Below are 24243 nucleotides of genomic sequence, written 5' to 3'. Positions count from 1 at the left end.
TTTTTAAAAAGGCTTGACTTGAAGTCCATACCTATTTCAAGGAAGGCAAAAAAGAGGACAGAAGTTACAAGTAGCTAGATTCAGATCTAGAAATTTTTAAAACGTGTCCTGGGAGTTAAACAGATGTGAGAGTCTGCAAACTTGAAAACACAAAAAGCAAAATCAAAAGCAAGGTAGCTATAAGGACATTTTATCATTTGTTTTTCTTCTCCATCTGTCTTATCCTATTATACTGTAATGGAAGACTTAAGTAGTTAAACCTATTTGCCTTTCACCCAAGGTTTGTCTGGAAGTGCCCAAGTCTCAAATCTTTCCATTCTCAAGAGAATGATTATCATACATGGGAGTCTTGGTCAATTCTTGCCACAGACAATACAGGACATCCAAAGTTGCAAGGTTCTCCTCCCATAGCCTGGATGGGAAAGAAGCTGGTAACACAGATTATTAACTAGAAATCTATCAGAATATTTTCAGCTCATAGCAAAATAATGAGGAAAACCCCTGAAACCTGAATATCCTTGAAATTTTAACTCCATCTTAGCTTTATTACAATAGAATTAATCAATTGTTTCCCAACTGTTTTCTGGTATGCCAAAATAAGAATTGTCTTCTTTTACATCTGTGCTACAAGGTTTAAATATTTTAGGTTTTGACCACAGTCACCTAAATAAATTCTAAAACAATTAGGAAACACTCATAGAGACACCCAAACAACCAAAGGCACCTTCCCTCCCCTATTCAGATGAGTCATTGAAATGCAAAATCACAAAATACAACATTAAATTAGAAGTCTCATTATTAACCAACTTGGTTAAGGACACAATTTGTCAACAAAAAATTCTTCACAGTAATGAAACACCTTGAATGTTCCTAATGTGACAGGCTCTGGGGTAGTATATCTGGAAATATTGAAGTAAACAATCTCCATGTGGCTGGTATGATTTTCTACCACAATGTCATCTACTCTTGCTCAGAAGAAACCTACAGGATTGTGTGCTCAAAATTGCAGCCCAACTTCTAGAACAGCTACATCATTGAATGTATGAGCTTTGTCAACCACGAGCTATAAAGATCTCCAATGCATATTACTGATGCATCTGGAAGACAATATGAACATTAGGAAAAAGTTCTTTATTTTGACAGCCATGAGAATACAGCACGATAAAGAGGATCCCTAGACTGGAAGAAAAAAGATCAGTTTGACACACTATTTGTTGAGGCGAGTAGATTTCAAAAAACAGGAGAACAAAGGGATGGAGTCAACAGACTGCTCCAAATGTCGTGTACTCTTCGAGAAGGGAACAGTGAAAGCCAGGAAATTAAAGTTTAGACACAAACATATTGAAGCTACTGATAAAAGGACTGGAAAACTGCAATTTCAACAGAAGCACCTTAGATGCATGAAAAGGGATGACAAAAGATCTGCATATCAAATGTGACCCAATGATTTAACCGAAAAGAGAAAAGCAAGAAAAAACACCTCTTTACTTCACCAGCCTCCTTCTCAGAGTATTTTGATAACGTTTTTAAAACTTATGAGGACTTGTTTGGGAGAGATCTCTGATGCAAGGGGCTGAAAACATATTTTGTTGTATTGTAAATAGAAGTGCTGAAAACGGTCATATGACCAGTTTCCCTGAGTTTGAATGAAACTAATCCTGTTAAAGCTTAGAAATATGCATGACTCAGTAGCCAAAGCCACGTGCGTATCTGCCCTTACAAAGTTTCTGCCACCTTTCATTGTCCAAAAGCGCTGTGTTGCTGATTTCTAAATGGCCTCTATTGCTTTAATTTTATTTCCAGAAACAAACTCAAAACATTTCATCCTAAACTTTTTTTTAAATAAAAAGGCATTTTTAGAAGCAATTTTTGCATCTATCATGTATACAGTTCCCATTTGGACAAAGTCTGAAGTAAACTCAGCAGCTTACGATATTACCATTGTGCAATTCTACTACCTTTATAACTTTATTTTTTTTCCCATTATCTACCTCACTGCTCTGCTTCACTCTTCCATCTTGTAAAGAGATTAACTGTATTCTGTAAATATTTACTATACAGTCCTGGCTGTGCTGGAACAGAAGAAATATTAACTTTAAAAAAAAAAAAGGTACCATGTGCCTATAAGAATGGTGGAATGATTTCAAATCTCAGTGCAGTCATGAATGCACTAGGTTTCAAGTATCAAGAGAAAATAACCACGTATTTGCTATCAAATTTCTAGTTTCTCAGCTGTAAAGATGAAAATGATACACACCCTTTCTAAACCATGGAAGAGTACAATCCATCAAATTCTAAAAACAAACACGCACACAAATATCGACTAAAATAAATCCTACTATTGCAAGAAACTGCCAAGATCCACAACAGAACATGGTTTTTTAGCAGCTTTATAAGGCTCAGCCAGGACAGGACAGCACAGAACATAAGCCAGCTCCTGCAAGCGGTTCTCCAAACATTGGAATTGATGCATGCTAGGAAGAAACTTGCAGGCTACTTCATATGGCATACCTAATGTTTTCATCCATAAATCTATCATCTTTGAGAGCTTTGCTCTCTGAAAGATAAATTATTAAAAAAATAAACTGGACAACCCTTGAGATGTTTTTGTCCTAGTGCACACTCACACTTTGGGTACACAAATGCCACTGCTGTAGCAGTATCAACAGGGACACCACACACTCACTCTCTGCCTTCTTCAGAGAGAGATGCTTAATATAAAGAAGCAGGAAAGCTTCCAACCTTCACTTTCTCAGCATCACAGATTATTAAAGAATATGTTATGTTTACATTGTAACAGAAAACCCTTGCAGTTAGAAGAAAAGAGACTGGAGAGGTTTGTTCTGCCCCTATACACTATGGGTACAGCAAACAACAAAGGAAAATGTCTGGCCCTGTAAATAGTCTTAAAGCCAAAGGAAGAAAAATAAAATCTATTTTTCATGATGAAAGAGAGTACAATCTGTAATACAAATGTGAAAAGGCAGGAACAAATTCTAAAACAGTATCTCCATAGACAAATAAAAAAATAATTCATCATTTCTTAAAATAGTATTACGCACTTATTTCATGCTACTTAAAGGTAATAACGTCAATGAGCAAGAGTGTTAGTGGATTCTCAACACTTTTCAATGCTGCAAACAGGTATATACACTGAGCTTTGTTTGAGCCCCTTCTTGATGGCACCTGGTATCCTCCAAGAATATACTTAATAGGTCAATGAATTACCACTTTGTACCTTAGCACACACAGCAGGAAGATCTAAATGAAAGCAGAAACAATTCTGTTTCTTGGTTATGTGAAGGTTGATTTTGTTTCAATATTAAAATGTCTTTAGTAAATATTAGGTATACAAGGGCACTTAAAATGTTTATAAGGTTATATACAGTTGAAGATGTCACAAATTTACAGTGGTCCCATCCAGACTACACCTGTGTATCTATATCTATTTACACTTATACATACACAAAACTCCAGGGAAGTAAAGTTTTAAAACAGATCTGAGAGACCTGTGAAGCTGCCCACCTGCCTTGTGAGCCAGACCTGCATTCTCATGGTCAGTGCCAATATACAACTAGTATTTTTTCTGTATTCATTGCGAAATTGATGGGATGCATCACTGAATTCAAGTTTCCAGTGCTGTGCTATTTTGACCCTCAGACTATACCATTCAGTTTCTTAATTCCAGTAAAACTTACTTTCTATCCTGAACAAGGCATGAGAAGTGAAATTTAGACCTGCTTGATATGACTATTCTCAAAAGTTTGTTAGCTATTACTCCTCTCTCTTCTGTCAGGTACAAGCTTGTCCATCAGTTCATTGTACGAAAAAACACAAAAATTAGGCTGACTGATGTTTAATACCCATTTTTAAAGATCTGTCACTCTGTTTGTGCTTTTCCAGCCTTCCATAGCTTCTGCCAATTCTTTTGAGTATTGTAGAATAAATTTGATCAGTTGGTTCAAAAATGTCCAACAGACCTAGAGTATCCTCTAACCTGGTCCTTCCTTGTTATAGCACGAGATCCTACTCCTTTCCAATTGATATTGGCTGCATTAGCCACAGACTGCAGTTGAACTTTTCAGTGAAGAAACATGCAAAGACTTTGGCTTTTTTCTTGGCATCTGTTTGCAATTTTCCCTCTTTGTAGTAAACTAAAAACCTTCTCTTGGCTACCAAGACAAGCCCTGTCTACCCAAGACAAGCCTTTCGTAACTAGTATTGGAAATCTGTATGCCTCTGTATCCATTACAGAACCAGTTACTTAGTTTGGTATAAATTTCAGGGTCAACACACAGCTTAACACCTTCCTCTTCCATGAACATAATTGTCTTTGTAAAATACTTACTGTCAAATAAAGTTACAATCTCTACTGGAAAAACAAGAAGCCAAGAGAGAAATAACTGTGGAAACCATCCTCCTGGCTTCCAGAAACTCACTTAAAACACCTAATCAATACAAACAAAAAAAAACAGGATTCACTATTCTTACAAGCATCAGGTACTACAAAGTAGCTGCCTTGCTTTGGAACAGAATGAGCTTAGCATTATCTTTGGTTTTGTATTGATCTAGTCTGTGTTGAAAGCTGTCAAAGCAATCAAAAAAAGGGTTGTTATGGTAAGCTACAGATAAAGTGGCATTTTACATAATGTGTTGCTTGTCTGTTAATGTAAGCTTTATTATTTTCCTTTTTTAGCATTATGTAAAGATGAGATAGTAATGAACTGAAAAGGCAAAGAGGAATGCAGCTGATAGAAATTTCCATCCCTTCTTTCAATTTCAGGAGACAATTGACATAAGTCAATGTACTTGACTTCATTCTCATAAATAAAGACTAGTCACAAAGCCACAGTCACACCTTATTCAAAGCAAAAGATAATAGCAATTGTCAAGCTGATCAAACATTAACATTAGTAGGTAGAGTAAGCCTGAATTTAAGATTTACTGAAAATGGTAATGTGTTCCACCTATGCACCACAGACAAACCAATAATACATGACAGAGTTTCTAGCCATTGCATATTATTTAGGACAGATATTTGTATATATCGTCATGTATATCCAATAAGTTGAGCTACAAAAATTGCATTTGTCTGATGTAACACAGTACTGTGAAAATTTCCTCGAAATAGCTAAAGAAAAGTCTAACAAGTAACAGCCTGCGACACATGTCAAAAACACATTCATGCTAGAAAAGACATCAACTAGTTGAAGACAAAGCCCTTAACTTCCAAAACTGAACACCAAGGGAAAGGCTTGAATTAGATACAGAATCTCTGAAACCTAGCTAAGACAACAGATCCGTGTTCTTCCTACACTTATGACTCTCCCAAAGAAACCAGTAGCAAGAATAGGTAAACTGAAAAATAAACAGCCTGCTGGGTCGGCATAAAATTAACATTATCAAATGTACAACTGGAACAGTTCTTTACTAGTTTCACTTAATACAAGAATTACTGTAACTCTTGCAAACATTCAAGTAGAAAATTAAAAATAGAATTTACCTTTGAAGGTCTCAAGTTCCTTCCTGTTGGAGAAAAGCAGAATTTAAAAAAAAAACATTATTAGGAATACTACATCTAGAACTACGGGAGATATTTTACACAGTTTAAGACTCATTAAAAGACAAAAACCAAAGAATTTTATTATCATCATATATAAGGGTAATATTACTACGTGTGTTTATCTAAAGCAAACACTATCAACCTGTTTAGAAATTAGGCTACCACCTATTTATAAACATGTACAATTATACAAATATTGCACATTTATATCTTGCCACATAATTTCTAGATACACTCTTGCAAAAATAACCAAGACTTCTTAAGGCTTTAGGTACTAAAACATCCATTACTTAGCAGAGCTTTGCCAATTTACAGCACAGTGAATAACAATTAGTGTTCCGTTTTCATCAATGCTATTCAAAATCCTTTTGGCAACAGTGAGGGAGAAAAATTTGACAATATCAGTCACTCAGTTACAACACACTTTAAAGGCAACAGATGCATATAGTGACATTCCTCAGAGGAGAGGATTTTAAAGTACAGAACGTGACAGATAACCCACAATACTCACGCACCAGAAAGCTAAGAAATTAAGTCAACAGCAATAGTATCTCTTTTCCTTCATCCCAGGCCACCTTCCACTTTTAGTAGTTATGCAATTGTGAATGCAAAGGCTATAAAACTACGAGAAGTTTTTTCTCTGTTTTCAAGAAATTGCAAAATGCTCCATTTGCCATTGCTATAAAGTAGTGATTTATCATGAATTTAGAGGCTAAAGAAGAATCAAAGTAATAGCTTAGATAAGGCAGAATGCTGGCCTTTTCCTTACAAAATGCTTATTTATTACAAACATCTCTTCAGTCTATGCCTTGCAGACTGCCTAGTTAGATTCTGAATTTTGAAAGCAAAAGTGATTATAAGAAAAATAAATTAAAAAAAAGACTGAACTAACAGTTTTCCAGCTAAAGGATTCTATTCGCTATCCATAGACTAAAGCGTGCTTCAGTCATTACTTAGCCACCTACCATATACGCTGTTTCACAATACATAAGCTACATCATAATAACTCCTTCTCCTTCCTAACAGATGATGCAATTCAGCATTTATTCTTGCATCAAGAACAGATAAAACTGTTTCGAGCCTGAAACAATTTATTTTCTAAGCAGGACAAAGTATTCTAAAAGAAGCGAGACAATACATTTACCTCCACATTTTCAGTGAACATCCCACTTTTGTCACCAAATGTCAAATACAGGTTTTTGAAAGAATGGGTGCTTTACCAGGAAATAAGCTATAGTGTGATTTACAGTAGAAAAGCCTATTAGTTGTAACTTCCTGTGAGTATCTGTTTCCCTTCCTGCTTCTCCTCCATCCCTTTCCCAAGCTAGTTTCTCCCTTTTTTACCAGAGAAAAAAGCTACTTCACAACACCTATGATTTGCACGTTCACACCCTAATAAATTTTTCCTACCCTGCATACTCGAAATATAATTACAAAGTTCTTAAACTCTCTCACAAGTTGCACTCATTTTTTAATAATGACATACTAGTTGAGAAAACAACAATCACAGGAAATGCTTGTTTTCCACAGACTGAAACAAAACCATACGGAGGAAACATCTTGTGAAAGTAAGAGGAAAAAAACTACGCTACTTGCACCTAAAATCAGGAGGTCTTGCGCAACTTGTCTCCAAAAGGGAAAATGAAACAATTACTGTCATTGTGTTCAAACAGATTAGCAAACAAGATGGTAATACAGGAACCAACTGACAGTGATATTCATTGCTTTTGTCTAAAACCCCAGAATTTTCCCTTTCAAAATCCATCAATATTTTTAGGGTTGATGCATTAAGATGCTGTCACTATATCCATATATATATAATTGCTATTCATTAAGAAAGTTGGAAATTAATATTTGACAAAACTTTTTTTTAGAACACATACTTCTGAAAAATTTAAAATATCTACGATTAGCATACAGTAAAAATACAGATTTGGAATCTAAGGATCTGCATTTCCTAGTATCCTCATACCAATTCAGATCCAAAGACTGATGATTCTTTATATTTTAGACAACATGAATGAATCAATCGCATCTTGCGGTTTCTCACAACACTCTTAATAAAACATACATTTAGAAATATATATTAAAAAACATGCTCATTGAAAATATGCTCTGCATCAGCAACATGGAGGATTTTTTTTTTATTTAATCAAGTTATCTAAATAAAAACTTGAAGTTTTTAGATTTTAATCCTAAATCTCATTCATCAGCAGCTTTGGTAAGGACCAGAGCCTAAACTTAAAGTGGAAAGGAGACTATGACTTATAAAGACACTGGAAGAACAGACGGCTTAAGATTATATCAGTACATTTTCTAAATGTGTAATTACAAAGTTCTAGACAGATGTACAGAAAAAAAACGTATTACAAAGTATTACATTTCTCCTCCCCTTTGTCAGTAAATAAATATTTTTGCATTTATTGATAAACTGCCAGGAAGAAGATACCTCCTACATCTTCTCTAGGAATCTAGAGACAAAAAATAATCTTCAGAAGTAAATACATTGAACTCACATTAAGAAGGAAGCTGTGTATTTGGAACACAGACACTCTATAATAGAAAAAGCAGTTAGCTTGAGTAATTAAAACAAAAAAAGATTAAACTGAAAACAGTTTTGGAAAACAGTCATCTTCAAAACAAGGTTAAAAGGCAAGCAGGAGGAAAAACTTGCATTGGAAGTAGGCCTGGATGAGTAGCTAGGACTGCTGCCTCTTACTATTTTAGATCTTGCCATATTAAATTACCAGCTTCGATGCTATATATTACATTTTTGTATTTGTTTTTCTTTTACTTTAAATTGTTCATTCTTTGAGATCATTTTTCACATTAGGTTTACACAAAAGCTACAGCAGCAGAGCTCAGTCTTTGATGGATAGCTTACTAACAACATCATACTAGAAGACAAAACTGCAGTACAATGAATCATCTCAGCAGAAGAGTTCTGTCAACTGCTTCAGCTCAAAAGTGTATTACCCTATACATGTTTTCCACAGGAAAAGGCTAGCCTTCCCCTCAACCCCATTTGTCTAACTAGTTTAAGGCAATTGAAAGCTTTCCAGAGAAATGCTCCTGGATTTTACAGAGTTTTTGTCCAAAAAAATTAATGCACTTCACAGATGGATGAAGTAATCCTTTCCATTATTATTAGAAAGAAAACACACACCTGCCTTGCCCCTAGCCTCGCTACATATGAAGGCTCTTGAAGCCCAGTGTGGGCTGCTCAGCATCGCTCCAGGGTTAAAGGAACCCCCATGCTGAGTCTGACCACTAATCAATACAACCTACTACTATTTGGCATCTGACTATATGCTCTTTTACTTTAGTGACTAAATTTTGGGTTAGTGCCAACAAATCTGGCAAATTACACAAATAAGAATATTCTTTGCTTTTTTATAGTTAACAGTAAGCTTTCAGAAGAAAGGACTTAATTAATAGTTGTATTGTAATATAATATAAATAACTCCTCTCAGTGAAAGATGAATTTTAGTACCACTGAGCAAGAAAAAAAGGCTAAAATAACAGGCTAAAGGCTAAAGTAATTGGACTATAAAGGCATGGAAGCACTTTAAAAGTAATCTTCTTCTGTGTGCAGTGCAACTTATGAAGCCCAGCTTCTTTCCTGAGAGGCAAGAGCCTGTACAGGCTCCATCTACCCTGGAGTTAGGCCCACAAAAACTGTTCGGCCACACATACAGGCAACAATTTTAATCTCTTCCTCTCCAGTTGCTTGTTTTCATAAAATAGATGGGGTCTTAATTACTCTGTGAAATTCTACACCCCTCAAATTCAGCTGAAAATGACCAACACGATAGCAGCAAGTAAAGGGCAACAACTGTCAGCGATAGCAGCAAGTAAAGGGCAACAACTGTCAACAAAACCCCAATTGTATAAGCCTGGTTGCCTACTTCTTCAGGATAATACTTAAGTCAGGACAAAGATGATACTCGGGTATATTTCAATGCCAGTGTAAAAGACACGCTAATCAGATTCTCGGCCCCTTCTGAGCATGATGGACATAGGTAAACCTGACTATAAACCCCTCTATGCACCATGCCTAAAAAGGCATAGCTTATAATGTCTCATGGTTCAAAATAACCTAAAGAAATGAAATCAAAGCATTGTTCATGCAAGAGATGCCGTTGAGAACTTCTCTGAAACATCTCATCAAAAAAGAACTGAGCCACAGGTATAGAGGAAAAGGATACATATAGACATTGAAAAAATACAACACTCCACTTTAGTCTGAAGTATACCTTTTATACAATTTTTTATTTGCAAGAAGTACAATGAATTCTGAAGCAAATTAAAACTGTACTGCCTTGAAGCTCTGTTGAGACAGGATAAGTCTTTTGAATTATTATTCTTAAGTTACCTGGAATGTTCTGACTATCATGTTGTCAGAGGTCTCAACTTCTTAATTTACAGAAAAGTTGAGCTTCAGGGTTTGTGGTGAAAAAATATAATTTTGGAGACAACAGGTGAAACAAACAGTCTACAATATATAACTATTCCCACAGAGTAACTGACACAACAAGAACTTACACAAATAGTTAGAAGGCAAATATAAATTCCCAATTACCTTCCCATTCCCCTCAGGCTTTTCATTGCACTGTTGGATTAACCCTGCTTTAGTCACTGGGCAGAAGAGATGGACGCTAGGAAGAAGATTATATTGGTTATCACTGATGAACAAAAATAAATCCAGAAAGAGGAATATGGGAGGAGGAGTCAAAACTATCCTGCTTTAAGTTACTGAAATCAATGGGAATTTAGTTTGTACAACAAAAGTAAGACAAAGTTCTCAGGCTCTATCATGCAAAGGGCTGTAACACTAAGATCCATTTTCCAAATGTAACAAAACACCAGGGAATTCAGTTAAATACCTAGAGACCACAGAAACACCACATTCTTTACAATGATGCCAGCAGCCAGAATTGACAGTTCCATATTTTATCTTCAAGAAAAGAGCAGGCAGATAAGAAAGGAACAAAGTCATAAATGAATATCAGGAGCGATTTTATAACACTAGCTCTGAAAGTAACAGCCACTAAATTCAAAATACTAACCCATGCATAAACAAAAGACAATCTCAAGACAGCATATGGATGGTAAAATTTGAGGACTAAATTTGAAAGATTTTACAATGAAATGTGTTTATAAATGTTGAGTTGTAAATACTATTTACAAACAAAAATTAACATTTAAAGAAAGTATAGCTGCTTATGTGCAATTTAATTTAAAAAGATTTCTGGCACCTAACAAGATCCAAAACAAAACCTGAGAAATACTGCATTTCACCCGTTATGTCTGGTACCATTAAGTTTTCAAAATGATATAGAAAAAAATTCCTTCCATAGCCTGATTCAAGCTTCAGTAAGCTAAAAAGCCATGAGAGGGACTTTCCTCTGGATGCCATCAGAAGTAAAAGCCAAAAACCTGAGAACTCAAAACTTACGTCACTTGCATGGTGCACAGAAATAATTCAAGTACGTTTTTGTGTACTTAGGATTAGCACTTATGACAATGACACAAAAATGTTTTCCCTGCCCCAGATTCCTTGAGCACCCTTTTCAGACCACTTAGGCCAACTACTACTTTGAAATACCTTTGAGACTGAAGTAATGAAAAATCAATAAAAACTAAAACTACTACTAAATTACTGTTGGAATTAAGCAGCAGGCAAGGTTTTCTATTTATCTGAAGAAATACTGGAGACAGGTCAGGATTCTTCACCATCAGATGTGAAATTTTATCCAGTAAAAGAGAAGAGCAAAGAGCTACGGAATTTAAATAATGTTGCAATGGAGATTTTTTTGCTTCCGTACTCAAAGGCAACTACAAAAGTAGCTGAAGTCTTTCCGTGTCTTCCAGCAAAACTTTTACATCAACTTCATTCCAAAAGATGGAACGGATCAAAGCAAAATTTTGTAACAGAAATTGCAAACATTAACTGGTAATCAAGCTAATAAATACAACTAAAAACAAATACTACCCTAATATACTTAGTAGTTTCAGGGTACAGTGGAAGTATTTCTCTTTGGATGTTTCAAAAAAAGAAACAAATATTTATCTTGATGAAGAACATTGGGGGTCACCTTTCAGGTGCTATTGTTCAGAAAAACAGTAAAAATGAGGGAGATGGCATTAAAAACAGAAGAAAATGGTAGAAGTGAAATCATTAAAAGCAACCAAGTGTTTTGTCCTTCTGCTAAGAGGCTGATGCAGGCCATTTAGCATTGGAACCCTTCCAAACTGGAATCTGAAATGCAGAATAAATTCTTAGCTCCCTCTAAAAGCTTATGCCTTCAGATGTAAGATTTTGCATAGGACCCAGTTTTTACGTTTTTGCTTTCACCCTGTTGCTATCTAAAAAAAGGGGACAGTTTTTAATTTTTTTTTTTTAATGTTTATCTTAGTATGCAATGTCATTGGATCACTAAAAGATACATTTACCAGCACAGTTTATTTATTTTTATCATACAACCAAAAGTTTAGGAATCAAAGTTTAAGGCTGAAATTTGAGAGAAAAAATTTAAGAGAAGCTACAAACAACTACAAGCTACAAAGAAATCTGAGAAGCTACAAAGAAATTTAAAAGAAGCTGAAATTTAAGAGAAGGTACAAACAACTCCACCATCAAAGGTCACCTCCACCATCAACTCCATCATCCTTAGTCTTTCCTAGAAAGAAAAAGGGTTCCTGCAAACCTGTTTTTGGTAAATAGCCACACAACAAAATCCAGACCTTCTTTTAACTTGGCCATCGATTTCCCCATAAGCATTAAAAGAAAAAAAATTACAGTAGTCAAAAACTCACCAAACTTTATTCACTAAGTGACATATAATAAGACACAAGACCACAAAAACAAAGTAAAAAAAGCCTGTAACCCCATATGCACTCTTTACCTAAAATGCTGAATGTGGTTCCACACAGCATGAATACAATTGTGGCAGATAGAAGTTACAACTTGTACCACTTCAGGCATCCTCAACACACCCCTTTGACACAGGAATGTAAAATCTCCCTCACAGAGGTGTTGCCAATAAATGTATTTAACAAATTTTTTTGAACAATTTTTAAACAAACTGTTCTTGGATGTAAGTGAAAAGGAATTATTAAAGGTCTCAGGAAAATAATTCACAGTGAAGAAAGACAGAATTTATCAGAAGGCATAGTACCTTGCTCAAAAGCAGAGAATGGATTTTATAGAGGTAATGACAAACATCTAAGCCCTGTTTTCCTGACGCTAGCCACAATGAATTAATTACTTTGATAAATAATGCAGTTTTGAGGTGAGGAAGCGTACACAGTGATGATTAAGGCAGTCCTAAACCATCTGTTTCTATCATTGGTACAATAAGTCTGGACAAAGAATGCCTGGTACTAACAGATTGACAGGATTTGCAGATTATGCCCAGTAACCAGCACTACATAAAGCTAGCGAAAAGTTATGCAGGATTGACATAATGTTTAACATTTTCTAGAAAACATTAGTAAAAGGTGCTGTAAGATGCAGAGGATCCAACACAAACATTCAGTTTTTAATCACAGGTCACAAAAGCCAACAAAGAAAAAACCTTTTATATGCCTATTCAAAAGAAAATGAAACTATAAGGAGAAGGTATGCAACAAATCTCTTTATAACAATGTCACTGTCTCTCTGCATCAAGCAAAGACCACCACAAAAGAAGGGCAAAATTAAATCAACTTAAAAGTGACAGAAATTATACTGCACATTCACACTTTGCAAATAATATAAAAACCTGCCAAAAACCCTACAATCTTTTGATCTGCTATGTATTCAGTCTTGCCCAATGTTTTCAAATACTTGGGAGCACGGTGATCACCGTGAAAACACTTGCTACTGATTGTGCTGTATGCAAACTCATGAACAACAGGATGGAAAAGATCTCTGCAATGTGAACTCTGCTTTGAGCACAGAAACTTATAGTCATACAATTAATGCCTACTGAAAACTCAAAGCCAGTCATCCACTGCAAGTCCACCATGAAAGTGTCCTGAAGATAATAAAAGTTCTGCATCCACCCTTGCAAAATCATTACTTATGTACCCAGGTACACAGAGGTATAGCAGCTGAAAATCTATACCACCAGAAGACTGATCAAGAAGAGTATGGCATGAAACCTTACTTTGATGAAAATTTTCACAAGAACTATGAAACGTGTAGCTAGAGTCTTAGAAATAATTCATAGTACATTTAATGTTGGAAGGAAAAAATATACTTGTTTGAAACATTTGCAAGAATGGTATATTTTTTACGTATAAAAAGTTAATTTGATAAATTACATGTAAAGCTTAAAAGGGTTATGAAGGTACAATTTAAATTTATCACTGCCAAATGGGAGTGAGTCATCACTGAAGATGATGTACTGTACAGAGTACTGTTCTAGCTTATCACTTGGGGAAACCTGTGGGATCTAAACAAGATCTACAGACATAGAAGTCTTCTTTTAGGCAACACGATTTTGTGTGGCAGTGTATTACCCATTCCATTTTCTCTTTTTTGACCTTGGTAAAAAAAATAATTAATTTAGGCTAAACAAGATCACAGAAAAAATGGCAGCTTTTTACAGTGATACTGCAGGATATAATATTTGAAAGCAAAACATAGCAAAAAAAAAAAAACAAACCCAAAATATTTTTGTATGTTAGTGAGTAAATAACCATTAATTGGCCCAAGTTAGAAGGAACTTTTTCAAAAAGCAGACTAGTCTGAATTGTCTAAAGAAGTTTTTTTGTATTTACTTTTTGAATGTTTATGTTGGTCAGGCCTAACGTAAGCCACTGTATCTAACTGCAACAATCCTTACTGTCTCTTATGTTCCCAAACCACTAGAAAGAGGGATAAAACCAACAGAAGACCATACAGAAGAAATAAACTTAACAGTGGTAACTGATTAAGACATTTTCTCACATACACGCCTCTAATCTACACAATGCAATTGCCGTAAATTTTATACCCTTCTGAATGAGAAAGTGAATCAAACATTCTTCTCCAAAAGCATAAAACCACCATCATGGCATGGCAATGCATCTAACAAGAATTATGACAATCTGTCCAACTCCTCATCTACTGCACTAATTATCAAAGCATGGGGTTACACATTATTTGACAACAAATAAACCTTTAAAATACAAAAATTAGGAATAAATATACATTCTAAGAACATATTTTCTCTTCAGGTAAAGCATTTCTTTAAATCTCACCAGAAAGGAAAAAAGTTGGTCCCACTAATGTGTGCAATATTACTAAACATTCATCTGTTGAAGTATACCCTAGCATCAGGGTATACTTCAGACTCAGGATTTTAGATTTCTTCATTCATTTTCCTTCTATGTCTGTTCTCAAAGCAGACAAGTACTGAAAAACAGAAAGCATTCTTAAACAAGACATCCTAAAAAAATTAAAATTCAGACAACTATGTTTAAAGTCAAATGACACACAGTAAAATGTATTCACTCATATCCAGCAACAAGGACGCTTTGCTATCTCCAGTGTATTCCTACAAAACGTTGCAGTTGGACAGCTCCTTTTAATTGATAAGATAACCAGGAGTTTCTGTTTTTCAAAAAACAGTGATCTGTCTGAAATGGATACAAATGGTACTAAGAGCTTCATAGGAAGTACAGCTTCAGGACAGAAACATTTTATCTTATGCCATAAGCCTGCACTTCGGTGCACACAGAAATTGGCACAGAAGTGAGCTTCTGACAGTGCTTCCTAAAGGACACAGTGCACTGCCTTGGGAATGCAAGAACTGCCATAGGAGACTGGAGGGATACACGGAGTTTTCTGCAGTCAGAAACAGTACATCTTCAGCAGGAGGATGAAGGGAAGGGAAGAAGAATTGTGCTTGATTGAGAAAAGGACAGGAAACAAAATGGCATGGTTTAAACCTAACATACATGCAAACAATTGCAGCAAGACTAACTAGAGAAAACAAGGGTGGAATCTAGACTTCATACAACAATACTGGCACCCTGATCAATGGATGTAAAAACAAAAAGGAGAATATTAAAAATCCAGAGATAAGCACACAGAAAAACAATCAATCCCTCCAAACACCAGGCTTCCAAATATATTGTGGAAAACACCTTGGATTGATGTACTTTGAAACTAGTACTCAACACAATGACAAAAGGGAAAAATTGATCTCTCTGAACGGAAGTAAAGTTAATCTATTTAATAGGGAGACCTATTTCTGAAAATCAGTTCCCATAGTTACCATAAGCTGCATTTCAAAGGTTTAATGTTGACCTAAAGCACTTTCTTCTAAATCTTTCATGAAGGAAGATTTTTCAAAAGACTTGAAGACTTCTAGCCTAAGCTCTACAGTGACTTTATAATAAAATTATTTTGTTACATGCTTAAAATAACCACAGTTTCTAGAGTTTGTGTTCATCTCAGTTTTCATCCCTATATTGTCAAAACACAGGAAATACTTTTTTTTTTTACACAAAACCACTCACTCCCTAAAAATAATTCTTGTGTTAAAGAGAGAGCATAGACTCCTGAACCCTCACTTGATTCTTTCAGTACCTCGTATCACAGTAAAAGCCCCAAACACTAAAGACAGGAAGACAGGATATGAGTTCCAAACATACAAAACAAATCACACTCACATTAAGTTAACTGGCTGTTCGTTCTTCAAGTACCTACATTGGCAAGTGTCCTTCTAGTAATGAGCTAGCAGTTAATTTCTTACCTAAATAAATACAGTGGTAATCATCAACCAGAAATTACCTGCATTTTTCCTGTTTTGTCTAGATCTGACCAAATGTAATCAGCTTATAATTACGTTAAGTAGTTTGCTTAGCATTCTATTTATAAAACAGATTAGATGCTGCTAAGCAGAGTAGGCAACAGTTTAACACTTTATTTTGATGTTGAAAGCAAAGGCTAGGGGAGGGGGAGAAGGAGCGAGGACAGCAGAGAGAACAAACAAAACTCAGAAAACTTCAGAAAGATTACTATATTTTAGGGGGTACAAATCTGTTGGTTTATGCACATTTTAAATTTGTGTGTTATTTGGTTAAATAGCACATATTTAGAATTTGAACTTATTACTATTAAATATTTAATTACTTAAATAGGTCAAAACAAGTGAATATTCAGCCATACTGACTACTGTTGGCTCTTCCCAGAGAGAGACAAAATGGTGTTGCCCTGGCTTGGGAAAGAGAAAACCCAGGTTGCAGGAAAATGACAAGACCACTGCCCTGGCCTGAGGTTAAGCTCACTGAACAGGATGTGAAAAACTAAAGGACATCACATGAGAAATTGCTAGATGTGACAGATAACATAGTAAGATGCTGACAAAAGCTACAGATAGCACCATGAGGGACAGCTGGATTTCACAGATGGTTAAAGGGGAGTTAGGTGAGAAACAGTCAAAGTTCACAGAAAATTGAAGGGTGACCTTTAAAGTATTAGGTAAAGGGGAGTTAGGTGAGAAACAGTCAAACTTCACAGAAAATTGAAGGGTGACCTTCTGGGAGGCAGAACTTGCAACACCAGTAGTACTTCGGTAACCGTATCTGTAACACCATAAAAGGCCAACATTCCCTAGATAACGGTATCAGAAATACCAAATTTGAGTACAGATGTAGCAAAACCAGGACCAACAGGGAAAAAGTAATTAGGGGTGGATTGTTTATTTGGGAGGAGACTGGGATTTAAAAAAAAAAAAAAATAGTTACAAGGATGGCAAAAGGAGGGTCAAGAAAGAGGAAAATGGATAAGCTATGCCAAATGCGACCACTGCTGTCTGGCACAGCCCTGCCCTTGATCACCACATCCTAACTAGGACCATAAACCAAACTAGTTGTTCTGACCATACCGCATGAGTCAAACTTGCTTCCGCAATCACGAGCAGCGAGGAGGGTACCAGGGTGCTTCCCCTGGCTAACAGAAGGACATCTGGTTGGACAGATCACGTAACCTGGTTACCCTCATGTCAGTGCTGGCTCCAGGTCTGACAGCATCTGCATCTACCCGCCACTCCCTAACACATGCCTGTCAGAGACTGTCTTTGACAAACTGCTTCAATTTAGCCCCTCATTTCCTCATTTATATAATGGACTTCATACTGCTTTTCTTACCTCCTTCAGTAAGGTTATTTTTGGCACTGTCAGTAACAAAAACAAGAAAGTCAACAGTTTAAGTTATTTAAGCTTTTAACATTTATCTCTTGCTACTTTATCTTTTAGGTAAACATGAAGCTCAAGAGTTGGAGGTTCTGACTTTTCACACATACTACTACAAGTTGAACTTTGATTCCAAGTAGTAATGCCCTGTCTTTGCAAGTAAGAGAATGGCAGGAGATCAATACCTATAATACAGAGTGAAAGGTACTCGTAGTACAGGATAGGAGAGAACTGAAAAGAAGGTAGAGGAAAATACAGTTCCTAACTTTACAGGTACAATACATGGGAAAAAAAGAAATTAAAAAAACAGGGCAAGGGATTAAAAGAAACAACAATTTATCAGTGCTTATTAACAATAGCCCTCACTCCAATTGTTTGTAGAGAATAATAAGCATGACTTCATCTTAACAACGTAGTGATAATTTTCCAAACACACACACTCTTTGTTCATCACCAAGACTTAGACCGACATTCAATGAATCTATTACAGATTTGCAGCTTCCTGTCAAAGATTACTATTTCTTTAAAAGATGAAAATAAAAGGTATTATATTATATGCAGGGAAAAAATAATCACAAAAGGTTATATTTTATGTTAATTTATATTTATAGCAATTGTTTTATTTACCTTTTTGTTTTCTTGTAGTTTTCCAGCTGTAATGTCTGCATACATTTGTATCTTTCCAACTCACACTGTTCACATAGGTCCTCAAGACACAATAGATGATTCTCCATTTCCTCAAAGTTTGCCTCTAGCTGGGCTATAAGAAATACTTATATGAATATCAAATTGTATCAATAGATGGACAACTCACCTGAACAGAAACAGGAATTCATAAAGGTACATAATTAACATGGTAATAATTACACATATATAAATGGCTCAGAAAGATAAACAAATCTCAGTCCATAGCACATAGCAGAGTGACAGCAGAGCCACATTAAGGGAGACCTATCTGAAGTTCCCTTTGCAGTAAGACGCTGAACCACTATATTTGCCCCAGCATCTTGGTCTCACAGGCTTGTGGTCTATACTTCGGGGAAAAAACATCCAGTGCCCATAATTTAATTTTGCTTCTTGGGCACACTGTCAGTTTACCCCTTCCTGCCTGGTACCAATCTGAGGAACAAAGCTGTGCTGACCAAGACCGGTACTAATCTTAAATTATTCAAATGAAGCAAAAGTAAAGCATACTGGGAGAATTTTAACTCTTACATGACCTTGTGATAATATAAACGAACACAGACTTCAAAAGTTTACTCTGAAGACAGACACTTTACCGATAGGCAAATCACTAGATTTAGCTATTTTACATACCCGTGCACTTAAAACCATGCAAAACCTCTTAATCTCCTCTTTAACCGTAATTGCTCAGTCTCAACCTAAAAGAGATCATGCCTATGAAAAGCCCTGAGAAACCTGATCTTATCTCATAGCTCACCCTGTTTCGAGTAGAAATTTGGACTGAAGAACGTCTGAGGTCCCTTCTGACCTGAATTATCCCATGTGAATCTTCTATCAAGGGATCGCTCTCCCTGCAGGTGGTTAATGCTGAACTCCATGTGCCTCCTCAGGATCCCAAAGTGGAAAAACTATTTTCCTAAACTAACCAGCTAGTCACTCTGGGATGGAGCTGTGTGAATACAGGACTATTATTCACCCTTTTGCCAGGACTTCTCCTATACCAGGGGGAAGGTAAATTACAGGAGGAAGGATAAATCACATTTTTACGAACAAAATAGCAACCAAAGAATAGAAGGAATTTTGCAGTTCAGAGACAGATACGCTAATCCGTTGCAGTGTATGAACTTGATTGTTGATGCAAAGAACTACACAGATGATGGAATGAAATCACAGAAAACCTAAAGCAACTCTGAGTTTTGGCAAATGGCTGTGTTTCACCTTTGCCTGTAATAGACAGAAGCAATCTTCATAAAGCAAGACAGTAACTATTAAGTTCAAGGTAGAAAAAAGTGATTTAAAGTCAATGTGTTTTGGATGCTCAAAAGAAGGAAAACAGCAAGCTGAAGGCATCAGTCAAATCTTCAATTCTGGTTTGGCCATTCTACTTGGAGCCTACCTTGGAGTATACAAAATTTCAACTTTCTTAGGCATTACTCAATTAGAAATTGCTATCCTAGTGGTCCCCCTAGAACAGCAAAAGTTAAGACCTCATAAACAAATTTCCTAGCATGCATATTTGTATGTTCAGCTCCAATTACTTCATAAGATTTTTTAGTCCCTAATAAGTAAGGTACTGCTCCACAACAGTCAGAAAGGGAAACATGAATCATATCATCAGCAATGATTTCCTTAAATTATTTACCAGATCAGGTATACAGGTATTATTTATCAGGTATACAGATCACCTGGGGGGAAGAAATAAAGTGGGGGGGGGAAAGGCAGTTGACAATTAATGTGGAAACAAGTTTGAGGAAAAAAAAGTCTTCAGTTCTACAGGTTGTGATGTGGAACATGCATTGCTTACCACATACTCAACTTCCTCTCACAAAATCCAGATGTATTCAAAAGGCAATATCATGACTGCAATTATGACTGGTGGTCCCTTTTTGCTTAAGAAATTGACTTTTCTGAGTGCATTAAAATGAAAATGTCTGTATTATGCTAACTTGCTTTTCAGAATGATTGCTCACTTACTAATTTGCGAAATTCACAAACACAGCAGGGCTCAAGATAATTTAGTAAGGTACCTATCAACCACTGTTTTTTCCACTTAAAAAACCCACCACCTGCTTTACTGTACTTGCTATTGAAATAATATTAAAAGACAACAACAAAGAACAGGAAAATAAAGAGGATGAAGAAAAGTGAATTCTAGAGGGGAACTGATTCCTAGCACTAGCATTTGAGCAACCTCTAGTGGAAATTGCAGAAATCACTGTGCTCCTGAAGAACAGGAATGAACACTTAAGATCTCTCCAGAAGACAACAAACCTGCTTACTGCAACACAGGTTGCAGAAGTTTTCTTTTAAAAGTGAAAGAAAACTTAGTTGCTTTTCCCACAAAAAGTTGAAGACTAGCTCCATAGCAATAGTACCAGCTACAGTTGTGAATTAACGTCTCTCCTACCCAAATGAAAATGTATGCACTGTGCATCAAAAGAAAGTTCCAAACAAAGATACGTACTTAATCAATTTGAAACTTAAGCCATAATGCTTTGATCAGCTCTTATCTATATCCACAGACAAATAAGCTCATACTTTTTAAAAGGTATTCAGCAAAAATATTAAATCTAGAAATTAATTTCCAGTTTATAGTTCACAGTGGCACCTAGAATGAATGTGCCCCAGAAAGCCGGCTAATGTTCTAAAGAATACCTGCAAATCTACTACTATTTTTCCAGCTCTTCAAGAAATCTCTCAACCAAGCGGTCTGGCAACAATCACCATCTCACTCTGAAACCGCGTTGCTACGAAGGAGAAAAACACCCTCTCCTTTTAATCTTTGTAAGGAAGCTGGGAAAAAATCCATTATACCTTTAGATTAAGACTGTTCCTGTATAGTAATATGCCACACTTGGTAGAAATAATATTTTTTATTAGATAGCTGAAAAAATAACTTGAGGTCACATCATTCCAATTATATTAGTTTGGCCTGTATTTCTTACACTATCACAGGTATAACAACACTATTACAAGTTGTAGTTCTTAGTTTTAATTTTTTTGAAGTATGTTAAAGTTTGATCAGATGACATTAGATTGAATTATCTTCCATCAGTGTATGCTGTTTTTCTTAGTTTACCAGCTACTCAAGTATTAAAGTATTTATCTAGAACTCAACAACCACAAACACCAATTTTGAACTTGAAAATGCTTTCTTTCTAAAGTTTAGCTAATTTAACTTTACCACATAATTTTTTTTTTAACCGAAACCTATGTTACCTGTGGTTCTGCAGTAGTACAGAAATTGTTAGAAAACCTAAATCACAGCTGTATATCAGAAAATATTAGGTTTTGATTTTCCCTGCAATAACTTTAAATGTAGCTTTCCTGTATTGTCCCAGCCACCAAAACAACAGAAACCATCAAGAGGAATTAAAGACATTTATACAAAGTTCATTCATTTTCTGACTAAAAGGCAAAAAGGTAGAAAACAGAAAGGATGGAAACAATTACATCAAAGAAATTCTCTCTACCTCTAGGTCAGACAGAGACACAGATTACTAAAAGCTTAAAATGAGCAGTGAAAGACATATACATACAGGAAGAAAAAAATTACTTGTATATAATTACAGTTCTACTAGTGCCCAATTGATTTGTTTTGAAAAGATCTTAAACCCAGCTAGTATCATACCATTTACATGAAGCTAAAACAGCTTCTTTGCTGAAACTACATAGCAAGTATACTAGAATATTTTTTCTTCTGTATTCAAGCCACAGACATTTCCAAATTTACAACACCAAACTATATGCCTTTTATACATATATACCTCTACCTTATACAACAACCCTCTCTGCTGAAGCATTCTGCTCTGGAGCCTATGACAGAGAAAAACTCCGTGTTGAACATAGGTATCATTACACTATATTATTCAAATTCCCTGGTTTTACATACATCTCCCCAATATTTTCCCTGATTTTCTCAGTAAAAGATAAATGTCATTTCATCTCATACAATGAAACTCACGAAAGCAAGAAAAGTAACAGCAGTTTTTAAACAACCATCAACCAGTTAGAAAAATTGTTTTAATTAATAATAAAATATGATTTTCTTTAAACATTTTCCCATCTGCAAACTGTTACTTATTTACAGCAAAAGTTTTTACAGCTCTCCTAACTTCAAAAATAATTTTAAAATTTTAAAATCAAAAAGAAACCACTAAAAACTAGAGTCTTCTAATGAAATGCTTTTTATAGATTTCTGCATCACAAAACATTTATCTAGCTCTTTTTCAAGAGCTATCAACTGCTAGATGCTAATGAAAAAGAAACTGTTATTTAAGTAACCAAACACAATTCAGAAGTCCAAGTTCAAATGCCAGCTGTGTGAAAAATCTTGATTAATATATTGTCTGGTCTTAAATTCACTTTTACTTGACCAATACCTGCTAATATCTAAATCCTGACATAAGCCACAATTAATAAATAGATAATAGTAAACTAATGACTTCTCTTCCCCAAAGACACTCACGTCTTCCCCAAAGAGACAAGTCTATGGGCTATTACTGACAATACTTTTTCCTCCTAAAAGTACTGCTTTAGAGGCTGTCTACAAACTGAAGAAATGAACAAAAATTAAATTCTATCATCTCAGAATACAAGATGTTGCTGGAAGTATACTGCATTAGTCAAACTGAAAAAATCTTTGGCATTTTTATCTAGAAATTAAAAAATAAGTATATTTCATTAAAACACACTTTTTTTGCTGCAAAACAAGTGTCCAAAATATGGGGTATTAAGTTCTTATAGTTCAAATGTTTCCAAAATAAAAATCTTGTATTTAATGAAAAAGGTATTATAATCACTGTGACCTTATATTTCACAAGTTTCAGTACATTTCCTGAGTGTCTGAAGAAGCCATTAAGAAGTCTTTAATCCCACTTCTAAAACAAAGGGAACATGGCCGTTATTTTTTTTTTTAATGCAAATTCTGAACAAATTGGATTGAATTTTGCAAAGCTAGAAAATGGCAACTTTCATACTGGCTACACAATCTGAAAATAAAGCATGACCTTCTGCTCAAGATATAAACAAGGATACCTCCCCTAAGCAGTGCGAAAAGTTTCTGTTTCCCTAATGGATTTTCACACCCATCTAGCCCATACTTCGGAAAAAAATATTTATTAAAGAGCAGGAAGCAATGGCTTTTATCTCTGTGTATATATACTCGGCCTTATTTCCTTCCCAGTCTCACCAGTCTAAATATTTCCACCCTACATTGGATCTGTCACCTATGTTCATGACCAGTCTTTCCGAAACCAGTATCAAGCTGATACTTAACATTTGATGTTTTAGAAAAAAAAAAGGGGGGGGAAATTGGATTTGAATTAAGGTTTGTGTGCATTGACTTGCTGAAATCGAAATAGATATTTGGGCAAAATGCCCCTGCTCAAACATGAAGCATAATTCATATTAAGACAAGCATGTGAGATATCGGCAAGCAGATATTTTCTACAACATCTCAAATAAAAATTGGCTTAAGTGGTCATTCAAATTCTGGACTTTGAAAGGGCAATAACGGTCCTTTTCACTTTCACGAGAGTACTTTTTTCTTCAAAGTTTTCAACAGCAGCTACAAGATGCTGCATAATACAATAAATTTATCAAATGAAGACACAGACTTTTTACTTGAAGTAAGGGATGACTGATAATGTGAGTACCTAAGTTAAAGGACTTCATTTATAAAAGTGCTAATGAAAATGTGTCTTGTAATACACAGCAAAAGCTGAAGAATCTGTACATGATTCATACCAATTTTAAGTAGGTCACTAAAAAGGCTCATTTCCATTATCTGAAATTTCTTTTATCAAAAGCAGCCAGGGTTCCCT

General features: G+C 35.4%; 1 protein-coding gene across 2 annotated transcripts in view; it reads right to left on the bottom strand.

Annotated features, from left to right (window-relative positions):
* DTNBP1 (dystrobrevin binding protein 1) overlaps positions 1–24243 on the bottom strand; it is a 68569-nt gene that overhangs the window by 32686 nt on the left and 11640 nt on the right. For both annotated transcript variants that reach the window (XM_009273716.2, XM_009273715.1), the window contains 2 exons: positions 18362–18494; positions 5504–5526 (listed from right to left, as the gene is read on the bottom strand). In XM_009273716.2, coding sequence (XP_009271991.1) covers positions 5504–5526; positions 18362–18494 — 156 coding nt within the window. The remainder of the gene's footprint in view (positions 1–5503; positions 5527–18361; positions 18495–24243) is intronic.

This window comes from Aptenodytes forsteri, unplaced genomic scaffold (genome assembly GCF_000699145.1).
Source record: "Aptenodytes forsteri isolate BGI_AS27 unplaced genomic scaffold, ASM69914v1 Scaffold63, whole genome shotgun sequence".
NCBI classification, from domain to species: domain Eukaryota; kingdom Metazoa; phylum Chordata; class Aves; order Sphenisciformes; family Spheniscidae; genus Aptenodytes; species Aptenodytes forsteri.
Note: the sequence above shows the minus strand (reverse complement) of the source record. Positions and strands in the feature narration are given on the sequence as shown.